This window comes from Podarcis cretensis, assembly GCF_951804945.1.
Source record: "Podarcis cretensis genome assembly, chromosome: 8".
Lineage (NCBI taxonomy): Eukaryota > Metazoa > Chordata > Lepidosauria > Squamata > Lacertidae > Podarcis > Podarcis cretensis.
Window position 1 is genome coordinate 29,021,337 of NC_137177.1, and position 13,839 is coordinate 29,035,175.

The 13,839-nt window shown below is 45.5% G+C and overlaps 1 protein-coding gene across 1 annotated transcript in view; it reads right to left on the minus strand.

Moving 5' to 3' along the window:
* MAN1C1 (mannosidase alpha class 1C member 1) overlaps positions 1-13,839 on the minus strand; it is a 138,585-nt gene that overhangs the window by 26,298 nt on the left and 98,448 nt on the right. The window contains exons 3-5 of the mRNA XM_079987733.1: positions 12,749-12,864; positions 7,650-7,730; positions 3,044-3,138 (exon numbers count right to left, since the gene is read on the minus strand). Of these exons, the coding sequence (XP_079843859.1) occupies positions 3,044-3,138; positions 7,650-7,730; positions 12,749-12,864 (292 nt within the window). The remainder of the gene's footprint in view (positions 1-3,043; positions 3,139-7,649; positions 7,731-12,748; positions 12,865-13,839) is intronic.

A 13,839-nucleotide genomic window follows, 5' to 3' on the forward strand; every position in this document is an offset into this window, starting at 1 on the left:
AACCTGTATGGCCTTTTACTTCTTCTTGGTTAACAGGGGGAGGGTCTGTGCAGATTTCTTCCTTCCGTCCCAGTCAGATGTCTTTGATAATTGTCACCATCATGCCCTTTTCTCTCACCCCTTTGGGATTATGTTCTCACATATGGTCATTCAGCTCCCCTGCCTCCTCCATACCCTCCCATCGCAGCACACTGCTCTTTCAGAGTCTGTAAAGCCTCAAGAAACCCCCAAACATTTTCATTTGTTCACTGTTAGCCAAGGTTTCCGGTGAGATGCCTGGAGGATTCTAGACCAGCAGTATCATTTTCTCAAGTGCCACACATGTGGCATTTGGGGCAAAAAGCCTAGCTGGTGGTATTGAGTTTAGTGGAAAGGGACAGAGGGGAAGCGCAGCTCCATGCTAATTTCTTCAGAGCAGAAGCATCAATGCCATGTACTGGAGTGACAGGGCAATTGACAGGCCCTCGTTGCTCTAGCAAGGCTTACAAATGTGTTTGTGACAAATTAGCATGGAGAAAGTTAGAAAATGGGGGAAATAACCAAGCAAAGGCGAGGTAATTCTTTTTCTTTGATGCGGGTTCCTCTTTCACACTAGCAGTTTAAATCATAACACTTCATTGCAGGATTGTTTACGTTTCTAATCAAAAGCTAAAGGTTACATTACAGCTGCCTGAATAACTTTTGTGAAAGCCTAGTGTTGAACCTGTGAAGTCGTAAGTAAGCAGCACTGAGTTCAACCAAGTTTACTTCCTGGAATTTATGCATAGGATTGCTGTCATCGCTAATCCTAATATACTGGGCATTCTGTTATGTAGTGCTGTTGTATGTGCTGTATTTGTGCTGGTATACACAGACAAAGAGCAGCACCACATAGCATAAGATCCTATTTATTTATTTATTTGTATTTGTGTGTGTGTGTGTGTGTGTGTGTGTGCGTGTGTGTGTGTGTGCGCGCGCGCGATTAGCTATGGGGGCTATCGAGATGAACTTCTGCACTTCAAAATTCACCTCAATGCTGATTCAGCCGGATTAAAAAGAAATAGAAAAAAACAGACAGGACTTTATGAGAATAGCATCCTGAACCGACTGTAACCCATTGCAGTACAGGCACAATGTGAGGGGAAAAACACAACCACATCCTGTACAGAGTTAGGCCACTGGGTTCATCTGCAACTCCCTCTTGGCTACAGCTCTCCAAAGCCTCTGAACCCTTCCCAGACCTGACACCTGAGAGCTTTTCAATAGGTTAGACTAGTTTCACAAGGTGAAGAAAATCTTGGCATGCCCAGAGGTGTTTGTGTGGCTGGAGAATTATAGAAAGATCTTACAACTTGAAAGACTGAAGTAAAATTATGACAAAAGTGTGCAAAGGCCTTGATGTAAGATGATGCCCTTCTGCCACACAAAAAATAGAGGGGCTGTGGCTAAACACCCCCCTCCCTGCAAGCAATCCAGGAATATGAGATGGTTTGTGCCACTGAATCAGTTATTTCTTCTGCTCTGCCTCTCTTCTTATTTCCCCTCTCCTCCCAATCATTAGATCACATTTTCAAAAAGTTGTTTCTGTCTGCCACCATGAGAGACAGAAACTGACTTTGAAAGCGGAGACTCTCAGATTGGGTTGTCCCTAAGCCTCAAGGCACCTTTCACATATACTGTACATAAATTTACCGTTAATATTTACCATGTTGCACTTTTTACATATAAAAAATAAAGAGGCAGGGTAACAAACAAAGAAAAATCCAGCTTTTCTTGAAATGTTCCATCAGCAGTCCCAAAATAGCTGTGCTCAGAGCAGCTGGCCATTGTGATGCAGTTCTTGTGGGGAGGGAGGAGCGGGGCACATGATCCCAGCAGCTGTTGGTCTTTTGACCAGAGGCTGTGCCCTGGCTGTACCCTTGTCCGTGGGGTTCAGGCTCCATTCTTCCAAAAGCCTATGCATCACTATGCATAGGATGTTGCCCACTCTTCGTTTTAGAAGATGCCATCCCCCACACTCAGGCATAGTTCCTCTCCCTGTCTTAGGGTGAAACTCCCAGTCAGCTGCTGTATGTGGGTGCAAGGGAATGAGGAAGCCTCTTTAAGCAAGCCAGACTCTATCTGAGGGTGGGCATGCTGGCCAGGGCAGGGTGGGGGTGGGGAGTGAGCCTACCTGAAAGCTATTTCATTGGATCATAAGAATCGTGGAGTTGGAAGGGACCATGAGGGTCATCTAGTCCAACCCCTTGAAATGCAGGAATCTTTCACCCAACATGGGGTTTGAACCCACAACCCTGGGATTAAGAGTCTCGTGCTCTACCAACTGAGCTATCCACCGTAAGGGAGCTGCAGGGATGGCAGCAATGCTTTAAAAGCGAGATCTGGTGTGGAGAAAGTGGAGAGGGAGGGTTTTCTTTCCTCTACCCAGCCCCTAACTCTAGGACATAAAAAGATGGAGCTGAGAGGAGGTATGTCTCATGCGTATACAATCAAAGATTTGAAGTAGCAAATGCTTCAGTTTAGGCCAGTTCCGGTTTGCCTAGGGCACGGGTATAGAACTTTTTTCCAGCCTGAGGGCCACATTCCTTTCTGGGCAACCTTCCAGGGGCCACATGTCAATAGTAGGTGGGGCTAGAGGCAGCAGTGGGCACAGCAAATAATGTAAATATTGCCTTTGTACAGTAGGCTAGTTTCTGCAGACATATTCCTCTCTCTATCCTCCACATCGAAGAGCAAAGACATATTCCAGCCAGACAAAAACATTTGGGGTGCAAAGCAGAGCCAGTGAGGGGTGTGGCCTGAGGAGCGGAGGCATTGCCCAGTTAGCATGCCCAGTGATCAAGGACAATGGGAGAAGTAGTCCAAAACATCTGGACGGCAACATGTTGGCACTAGGGGAAGCCTACCACCATCATGCTCTGCTTGTGAGCTTCCCAGAGGTACCTGGCCGGTGGAAACGGGATGCTAGACTTTTAGCCTACCCTCTAGCTGGGCTTGCCTGCTCTCGTACCAGATGCAACATCTGAATTTATTGAAGACAACAGATGAACAATATGTGCCTTGCCTGCCCAGGTTTATGACTCCCCGTGGGATGCCCGTAGGTGTGTTAAAGGCTGGCAGAAGTTTCTCTCCAAGTTCTAGGGCTTTGCTTTTGAAGACCTGTTTGAAAGAGAGAGAAAGAGAAGAAAGACATCGTGAGAAAGCAGATAAGGAAAATAAGAACTGTGCAGGAATGCAAATTGTGTTGTGTTTCCAAATAGAAATCTCCGTATGTTTAGTTTGTAAGAGGCACTTCACAGAGAGGCAGGCTGGGGTTTCAATCCACACAGACTTTATTTTTTCTGCCAGGATCAAATGCAATGTGTTTGTGTGCATTGGCCACAGGGGCTATCTCTCCCCGCCCCCCATGCAAATGTAATGAACTATTTCAACCATCAGCTGGTGCATCAGGTTGGGATGGCAGCTTCACACCAACCCCAAATCCCGCCAAAGCAAACCAGGACGCAAATGAATTCATGATTCGAAACAGCAGCCGCAATGCAAAGGGAGATGAAGTGACTGCACCTGAACCAGTCACCTGTGAATGACTTGAGGAGGTGAGGAAAGATTCACCCTGGAAATTGATCTTCTACAGCTGGAGACAGGCATCATTTTTGCAGAGCATTTAGGATGATAGGAAAGAGGCACTGTTGTCTATAAGGTGCACACTCAGCCCACTACAAACCCCGGTAAGCCTGCAAAGCTCTCTTTGACCAGATGCAATAGCATACAAAAGAAACTGGTATAAACACCACCAATAAGGATGCCTCTTTCATACCACCTTCAGCAGCCTTTAAACCTGTTGCCGGTCTGCAGCCTAAGCATGTCAGGAGTTGCCAATTTAGGATACTAAGCAATAACCTATGAAATGATCCACTTTGGACATTTGTAGAATTCTTTGGCCAAGAATGTGTGGTGTACATTCAAATAAACAACAAGGGGTTGGGAGAGCTGAGAGGACCTCAGCTCGTCTGCAGTCTTGGGACTCAGCACAAGTAATTCATTTGCAATAAGATACCTACTATCAGACTCCGCATTTGCATTCTCCCCATTTCTCCCCCCGCCCACCATCCATGTAATTTACAGGCGAGCCCTGTGTTATCTGAGGAAATGGAAAATGAAGAGGATTACGTGAATGCGTCCTTACATCTGGCATGAAAAACGTGGCATCTCCTCGTGTGGCACAGCTCATCTCTCCCCCCTCCTCCCCACAAGCCACTGCTCCTTTAACCAGCTGAGTAAAGACTAACCAATAAGTCAAAGGTTTCAGCTTCAAATCCTGCCACCTGATCTACTGCCAACTCACTCGGAGAAGCTGGCTTATGGCTTCTCTCCACATATTCTTATGCTAATGCCTTGGCAGGCGTGCCTTCACTCTACTTTGAGAAGTGTAATCTTTGGTTTTGTTTTTGGTTTTTTTGGCTGGAAGGGTGGGTGGAGCAGGATGGGCACTGCATGTCTGAGATGTTCACGCCAAGGGACAAAAATGATTTCAGGAAACAGAAGCCACAAGGAGTCTGAAACTTGAAGCACAACCACAACAGCTCCTAATGTAGTGTAAATATACCCACATCACACAGCCTTTTTGCTCACAGTTCATTACTACACAATGAACATCAGGATCTAGAACTTCAAGTCCACAGTTAATATCTTCCTTGTTCCTGTTTTTAACAGTTTACTGTCTGTTCTAGTTCATTTCCAGGGTTCTTTTTTCTTTTTTTTAACTTGGCAAATTAAGTTTCCCCAATCTGGGCCTGCCAATTCTTTTGAGGAACAATTACTACCAGTGCTCAATAGATTAGTCATGACAACAGGAAACCTATTAAGTTGCTTAGGGGATCGTGCACAAGCTTTTTCCTTCAAGCCCCCCTAAGTGAGTCCAAGCTGCAGCTGATGGTTCTAAGACAGCAGGAAATCTCTGGAGGCTATAGTCCACACTGTTTCCTATATATTTGGGGGCCTTTCATTTAGATGGCAAAGATCTGGTCCAGAAAGAGAGAAGAGGTGGAAAGAAAAATGACCTGGATGTACCTAAGCCAGGTATGTCACAGAATTTCATCAGAAATGGAAGAGAGAGTGGAAACTGCCACAAATGACATACTTGCAAGAGCTAGGGCAGCCTTCGTCAACCAGGTGTCTAGGGGGGTTGCAGCTGAAACCATTAAGGAGACATCAGGTTGGCAAAGGCTGAGCTACTAAAATAAACAGCTCCACAGCTCAAAACACACTAGGATTCTTTTTTTTTTAAGTAGCAAAATGCTAGAACATTTGCACACAACTCCTTCCATTTTTGGCCCTTCCATTTAACTCTCTTGCTCAGATATGCAAAGCCCCCAGCCAGATCTGTGGACAGGGAGCTTGCCGAATGCTCCAGCCTCTGCCTTGGGCATTTTGCGCAATCCCTCCATGCCCACCGTCAGAAATATATGATGCAAACAGCCTCTGCTTGTACTTGGGAGCAGCGGGAAAACAAGGAGAAAGCGTACTGCAGTGGAATTTTATCGCTCAGCAAAATTCATTTTGGCAAGGAAGATTAATCTTTGTTGAGGCTGGAGGCTGCATCACCTTTGGAAAGCAGATGGCATTCACTCAAAAGGGAAGAAACATCTTTGGAGGGACACACCATTGGCTGCAGGGGTATCACTAAGGCCCTCTCTTCCCCCTGCCCTAGGTTCATACCTTGCCCATTCAAAGCCTGTCAGTTAAAAGCAAACTTCCTCTCCAAACCAGATCTGGGATTTTGGGTCATCAGGGATGGCCCAGTTCCTCAGGGCTTGAATAGGCAGCATGACTCCCTCCAGATCTGTATGCAAATACATATTTTCAAGGTGTGAAGATTAAGTTTTGGGGCAGGGAACCAGGAATGGAGAGGTAGCATCATTCGTTCTGTTTCTGTAGAATAGGGTGAGCTGTAGCTTAGTGGTAGAGCACCAGCCTTGCATGCAGAAGTCCCGGGTTCAATCCCCAGCATCTCCAGGTAGGGAAGGGGGAGAACACTGTCTGGAATCCTGGAGAGGTGCTGCCAGTCAGTGTAGACCCTGCTGAGCCATTTGGACCAGTGGCCTGACTCAGTATAAGGCACCTTCCTATATTCCTGTGCTAGAAGTATGGAGGGACACCAAAGCCCTACCTCCTGATCCTTGGAAATCTCACAGACAGGAGTCCCTCTCTGGCTTATGCCGCATCACCAGATGTTGCTCACACACTTGCAAGACTACATTTGCAGTCGTACGGGCCAGAACCCCTCTCAAATGAAAGCTGGAATTTTCAAGGTACCAAATCCTGTCCTCAGCAGTGAATTATTGTGCCTTTCCCGTCCTTGCATAGCATCAGTCCAGGGGCGGGGGCGGGGTCTGTGTGCTTTTTGCAAGTACAAGGACTGAAATCCACAAGCAAGCTAGGATTTCTAACCAGCCCTCTCAAATCCAAGGCCACAGCTTCATGTGCTAAGATGCTGGTTTTCAAAAGGGAGAATGAGAAAATCAGTCATGAGGATAAGTTGCCTCAAAGACAGCTTATTTATTTTTATGTAGTTTAGCAAATTTATAGCCTGCCTTTTCCTGCCAAAGATACCCTGGGCAGCTTCTGCCATTGCCACCCTCTCCCTCTTCAGTGCACAGAGGACTAGCATATGGATGGTAGAATCCCTGCGTAGGATTCTGCGATGTACGCTAACACATGACACCGGTTGCATGGAGGAACAAGCTCAAACACACACAGCATACTGTACGAAGGGAGGTTTCCATCCCCCCCCCAAAAAAAAAATTCTGTTTTTTAAATAGCTTGCTAAGACAGCGAGTGGCTGGCGTTTCCATGCCGGCTGTAGAAGAGGGTGGGTTCTCTTCCACTGCAGCTGGCATAGGAATGCACCCTCTTAGCAGACTAGTCTTTTGTTTTTCGGTAAGTTGGTAACTTTCGTTGGCTTATTATTTACAAGACTGCTCTATCTTCTGACTAAAAGTTCTGAAGGTAAGTATTTACTCATCTGATAAATGAAAACCCTAATGGGACTTTCTGTCTTTGGACTGAGTTTTGGTGGTGGTTACAAAACGTGGGGGTGGGGGCCTTGCAGTTGGCGGGGCTTCCGCAAAATGGTGCAGGATGCCTTGGAAGGCAAAAAACAGAGCTGAAGGCCTTGTCAAGCTGCCTTGACACTCATGGCTGCTTTTACGGCGATATAGCGGAAAACAGCCACCACTAAAAATGACACTTACCCCACTGCAGCATTTAACGTGACCCCGAGGGACCTATGAAAGTTCTTCTCTCGAACATCAGGAAATTAACAAGTTCTGAACGCAAGGCCAAGATCACGGCAAACAGCATTTCAGCAGGGACCAATGTACCAAACCAAAGAGCTATTTAGGAAAAATTGTCCACGGGAGAAAATATCTATACAGATGAGCCAGGCAAAGTAATTATGCAAGACTTAATTAACAGCCATCATCAGCATTCCAATATTTATAAAGGAGTCAGATTTTTAGCTTGCTGAGACACAGGGGACTGCTTCGAAGGGTTTGGTGGTTAGGGTTCTCTGGGGGCAATTGTGTGTGTTGTGTGGATGTTGGTGGGTGGGTGGGTGTACGAATGCAGCTCTCTCAGACGCTCCATGTATTAAACGATGTGGAACAAACCTCTTCTCCAGTTAGGTAATATGCAGCCAGAAGCCCTCCGACGTAGCGGATGTTCACTTCAAACAAGGAAGCTTCGCCATTCTGTGGAAAACAATGTGGGAAGGTTTCAGGTTATATGCTAACCAGATGGTAAGACTGTAAGACTGACCAGTGACACAAAGTAAGCAAAAACACATTCCTCAGGATGGAACTTGAAGCTGATACAGAGCGTGAGGCTGCTGGCCAAAACAGAAGCCCTGAGTTTCCTTGCAACTTCTCCTCCAGTAAATCTCACTGCATGACATCATAGCACTGAGCGTGTCGCTGCCCACTTCCATTAGCTGCTTAAAGGGGTGGGGGGAACATAATGGTGCCTAGCAGTGAGATGCTAGCATGGGGGAAGGAGAGATGGAAATGCAGGGCCTTTGCCAGCAGTGCTATATCTAGCAGTGCTCTTAGAGAAGAAATCACACATGGCTGCAGCACACACTGAAGGGGTGCAGAAGTGAGCCTTGGACTTGCTCAGCCCCATCCACATTATGCTTCAAATGAAAACTGGGGCCTGGGCAGGTCGGTTCCCAAGCAGGATCCCACTCACACAATCCATAGGTTGGCAAAACGGGAGTGGAGGGGCTTTCCATGTAAGGGTTTTTTTGCAGACAGACCTCTGATCACACTTAAGAGGCTATGTGAAATGGGAGAGAATATGCACATCCACAGTCTGCCCCTATGCCATAAACCACTCCTGTGTGTGAAACTGACATGCCAGGGCCATGTGTGAACTGCCACATATCATGTAGCACAGTGGTGGGGAACCTTTGTCCCTCCAGGTGCTGCTGAACTAAAACTCCCATCAACCCAGGCCCCTAGCCATGCTTGCTGGGGCTGATGAGAGTTGTAGTTCATCAATATCTGGAGGGCACCATGTTGGCTATCCCTGAGGGGTTCTTAAAAAGATTCAAAATGATGAAGTCACATGAGGAAAGTACAGGTGACTCTCAATTTACAGTGGGGTTACGTTCTGGGGATTGCCAAAGTCTTTTTTCCCAGACGCGCACTCCCTTTTTAATTTTAATTTTTTTTGCCAAGTGTGTAAAGCTGAATGTGTGCATGTTAAAGAACTGTAAGTTGTAAACTACCTATATACTAACCCTAGAGTTACCTGCTTACTAGCCCTGCTGTGAACTTTACTCAGCGGACGAGGCCTTCCCACATGCAAAGGAAAGGGTGGGGCTTCCAAAATGGTGCTCTCCAGATTTTGCCAATGGGACAATGGCTAGGGATGATGGGAGCTGTTGTTCAGCAACCTCCAGGGGTCAAAGGTTCCCTACATCCAATACAGCCATTTTAAAAAGTGAAAGAGCTTTACATGACTTCCCTAACGTATGTAAATTCATAGGTGGGGGACTGGGCCAGCAGTGCCAGCAACTGAGTGTTTGAACGTTACAAGAAGGGTGTTGGCAGGAGAAGGCAGGAAACATGATTGCTGAATGCTTCCTGTTCCCTCTGCTTTGTGTCTCGTTTGAAGAACTCGGATATTCATTTCGTTCAAATAATGGAGGGGTACGTTATGGATAGGCAGGAGACAATGGGGTATTTCAAAGCAAAGACATTTGGGACAGTATGGTGTAGAAGGCAGGCCTGCGTAGCTTTCTTTCTTTCCTGGGCATCCGCTGATTTGTAAATGGGAGTCTTTCAGATAACCCTTTACCTGCAGCTAGTTGTGATCTATAATAATCCAGCTTTGGATCAGTGAAATGTCAAAGCAATTGCAGTCAAATTGTTCCTTTCAAAGATTTGCTCCTCAAGCCTGATCCTGCATGACAATTCAGTTTTGCTTTCTGAATAAATATCAGCTTCTTGCAACACACCCGCACGCACGCATACACAGCTTCCAGGTAGAACATCTACTTCAGGGATAAGTAAAAAGCACCATTAGAAAAAGGGAAATGGAAAGGAAGTGCAAGAAAGCAGCATACATCAGCCTTGAGAAAGGGTTGCAGGTTTCTCTCCTCACATCATATACAGGGAATAACTCTCCCTCCCTCCTTCTCTTTCACACAAACACTTTACTCCCCACAAGGAACTCTCAGTGGTACACATGGTTTTCCTCTTATTGCCTTCTCAACAACCTAAGAGGAAGGTTATATGAGGAGTGTGCAACTGGGTCACCCAGTGAGTTTTACAGTGCAACAGGGATCTGAGTCCAGGGCTCTGTACACACCATACATTTAAAGCACACACACACACACACACACACACACACACACACACACCCCTCACCACCTGACAAAGAATGGTGGGATCTGTAGTTTACCCCCAGAGCTACAATTTCCCAGAACCCTTAACAAACTACAATTTCCAGGGTTATTTGAGGGAAGCTGTGTATGGTACATATACAACTACTGTGGCATACTTCAAGTTCTGAACATTTTCAGATTGGTGTGACTTTAGAGTAATGTGTGGAATGCCACAAGCCTGACATTTCATAGCTAAGTATACACGTTAGTAACACTGGGTCTCAGATGTGCAGGCAGGGCAGGTGGCTGAATCCAGCTGTTAGATAGGTCAAGCCTGCCCCATGCTAGGCTACCAGTGCCTGGCTGTGTGTGGCCAGGTGGAAGCATCAGATGAACACACATGGGAAATGAGATGGTGAGGCGAAACAGTGGCTGGGGTGCCCTGAAGTGTAGCCCACACACCATCCAATGGAAGGACAGACAGCCATGAGGTGTGGCATTTTTATTTAAGGATAAGACACTTGCCCAGGACCATCCAGTTTTGAACCTAGGACTTCCAATTTTATGTCCAATCCTTTTAGGAAATGGTTAATTCATCTCTGCTCAAAAACAAACCCGAGTTACCAGCCTTTGGGAACAATGCACTGTATATTTTATTTTCCAAGTGCATCACCTTCATGTTGGTTGATTCTTGACTGCTGACAGTATCAAATATGTGTGCACGCGCATGCACACACACACACACACACACACACACACACGGTTTTTAATGGAGACCTGGTCTCACCCACATTTAAATCCTGCGATCCAGCTATTTAAAAGGTTCATTCTTGAATTTGCAGATTGATCTGTGAGGGCGGATGGGGTGGGAGGAAGAGCTTTTGTGAAAACACAGATCAATTATCCCTGTCTATTCCATCTCTTGGCCTATCGATCTGATGCCAAACACAAACCATTCAACCAGAATTTATCAGATGTGACTGTCCACTTGCAAGTTCGTGCTGGTCACCTCTTTCAAAATGACGCTTTTCTAGGATGGTGAGGCAGCTGAACTAGCTGCTCTTGCTTCAAAGAAAATGCTAGTTATGCTGCAACAACTGCAGCATAGCTCTGAAATTAGAATCTGAACACCATCTTGGTAAACACAGGATCTGAAACCTCAGTAGTTCTTGAACCAGAGACCCAAGGGATGCATACCAGCCTGTGCATATCACGACCAAGCTCTAACCTTAGGTGAGAGTGGCACTGGGACTGGCAAAGAAGCTGTATCTCAGTGGCTGAGCATCTGCTAAGGTCCCAGATTCAATCTGTGCAAACTCTCCAGCTAGGGCTGCTAAGTTCCCTTCCCTGAAGAGTAATGGCCAGTCAGTGTAGGCAATATTGTTTTAGGTAGAGAACCCTTTTCAGGCCAAGGACCACATTCCCTTTTAGTGACCATTTACCAACTGTGGGAGGGGCCAAAGGCAAAAGTGGGCGGAACAACTAATAAAAATGTCAACTCTACACAGTAGGCGAGTTTCTACACACACTCACACAGCCTTCTGCAAGGCAAGTAAGAGGCATTATAAGAGTCCAAGAACACATTCCAGCCAGGCAAAAACAATAAAAGAGGGTGCAAAGTATATCCAGTGAGGAGTGTGTCCTGGAAGAGGAGGCGTGGCCTGGAGGGTGCAGACCTGAGGGCCAAAGAGAGGCCTGGGGGGCTGCATTTGGCCCTAGGCCTGAGGTTCCCCGGTTTCCTATGCTCCTCTGTCTCTTAACAGAAATAGGCCAGAGAAGATCCTGATCCCTAGTCCAGCTTCTAGGTCAGCTTCTCTCATTGGTCTGAAGAACAGTGGCGATTCTCTTCCAGTATTTAGCCTCTAGGCTTATTACACAGAAGGCTGCACTAGCTCATGCAAAGTTATGTTTAGCTTCGTTTTCAAATGGTGATTAACTGAAGTGGAAGATTCAGAAACCCATTCACGATGGCCAAATACCAATATCAGACTTAAATGTTCATAAGAGAGCCCCTGCGACCCAGTGATTTCGGTTCAGGTCTGGGAGGTTTGGGTTCAAGTCTCTCCTCCACCAAGTTGCCCCATTCTGCACCTCCAATAAAAATGTGGTGTTAGATTTAACACAACATTTTATTACAAATTGAAAGTGCTAGGCTGTTAACACTTGAGCTTCAAATGCCTGCAGCCATGTTTGACTTCTGAAACGACCAACCTTGCTGAGTGGACAAGGAGTAGGAGTTGGAGATAGAAATAAATGACACTTAAGGGGAAAGCAACAGAGAAATTGACATGATTGGATTTTATCTTCTCTGGTGCTCTTATCCAGTGATCAAGGGAAATTCCTAAAGAATAAGAAGCATCAAGGACACTTTGGGCTCATTCACACTTCCTTTTGTGCCGTGTTTCTAGGCACAGGTCTGGGAATTCCAGGTCTGCGTCCCAGTGTTTTTTTGCTTTTGTACCAGAGCTTTCACTGGGTAAACCCACATTTTACCGCAATCAGGTTTTCAATGGATTGCTCCATTATTTTGCTTGTTTGTTTGTCCTGGCACTTTCCCTGGGAAAATAGACATGTTACCACTGAATCAAACAAACAAAATAAATAAATAAATAGACAGACAGACAGACAGACAGACAGACAGATTGGACACGGACTTGGAAAGCCTCTGGACCTTTGCCTAGAAAAGTGTGCAGCAAAGGTTAAGTGTGGATGAGCCCTTTCTTGGTACTTGACAGAACTGCACCAATTCCCAATTCTCAGCTTGCTTCTGCTGGGTCTGCATGCCTTTGTTTGTGAAGAGCCCAAAGTGAAAACTCCAGGGTCCCAAACATGCCAGGCGGTTTCTGCAGCTCAGAGAAACATATTCAAAGACTGACTCACCACATTCAAGTCAAAGTTCTTCTCCACCCAATCTTTGGCTTCTTGGAATTCTTCTTGCAGCTCCATGATATACAGAGTATCTAAGGCATCCACCACAGTTGCTCCCCGGAGACCTCCTGCATCAGCAGAAAACAGAACAGTTTGAAATGGATCTTTATTCTACTTCCCATGTGTTTGTGCATGGGTGGTTGTAAAAAAACAACAACCCCAGAAACACTAATGGTTAAGTGACATTTAGCATTCACGTTATCATTTAGAATTTATACAAGATTCCGGCTGGCATCTGTGCTGCTGTTGTTTTTAGCTACGTAATTGTTTTAACTGCTTTTATATATGTATTGGTTCTTAATTGTTTCTATATATGCTTTTATATGCACATTTATTGCATTGTGAAATTGCTTCAAGATGTTTCATAGGAAGCAATTCATAAATGAAATAATATGGTACTTTTAAAGGGGGCAAATTCCTTCCCCAAGGAGTTTATGCCTGAAATTGTGATTGGGATGTGTATGTGTGCCAAACAGAGAAGCTAGGCAACAGAGAAATGGCTGAGGTGTAAATGGGAGTTACAACACACACACACACACACACACACACACACACACACACACTGCTTACTTGTCAAATTGGCTTCTAAGTGGTTTCCAAGTATAAAACCAATTACAAAAATATATCCACTCAGAATTAAAATATACAGTTGAACAATTTCATCAAAACATTAAATACATGCTTAAAATGTAGAATAAAACAAGCCCATTAAAGTAACATAACAATGAAAACAGTCAAAACAGCAATTGCATCTGGAGGTTCAGGTGAGGAGCTGAGGGAAATGCTTGTCTAAATAACTGTGTTTTCAAGAGCCAGTGGGATGTCAATACTGATGGGGCCTCTCATATTTCAGCACAGAAAGCATTCCATAACGCTGGTGCTACTAGTTAAAAAACCTACCTTTGTGGCACAGCTCCATAGCTACATTTGCAGCTAAAAATTCAGCTGGTGCTGAGTGTCAAGGGGTTATTGCTGAAGGCTTTCCAGACAGGGCAAGTTCTGGTGAATGGTGCTGGAGTACTTACCACTTTGTCATTGAAATT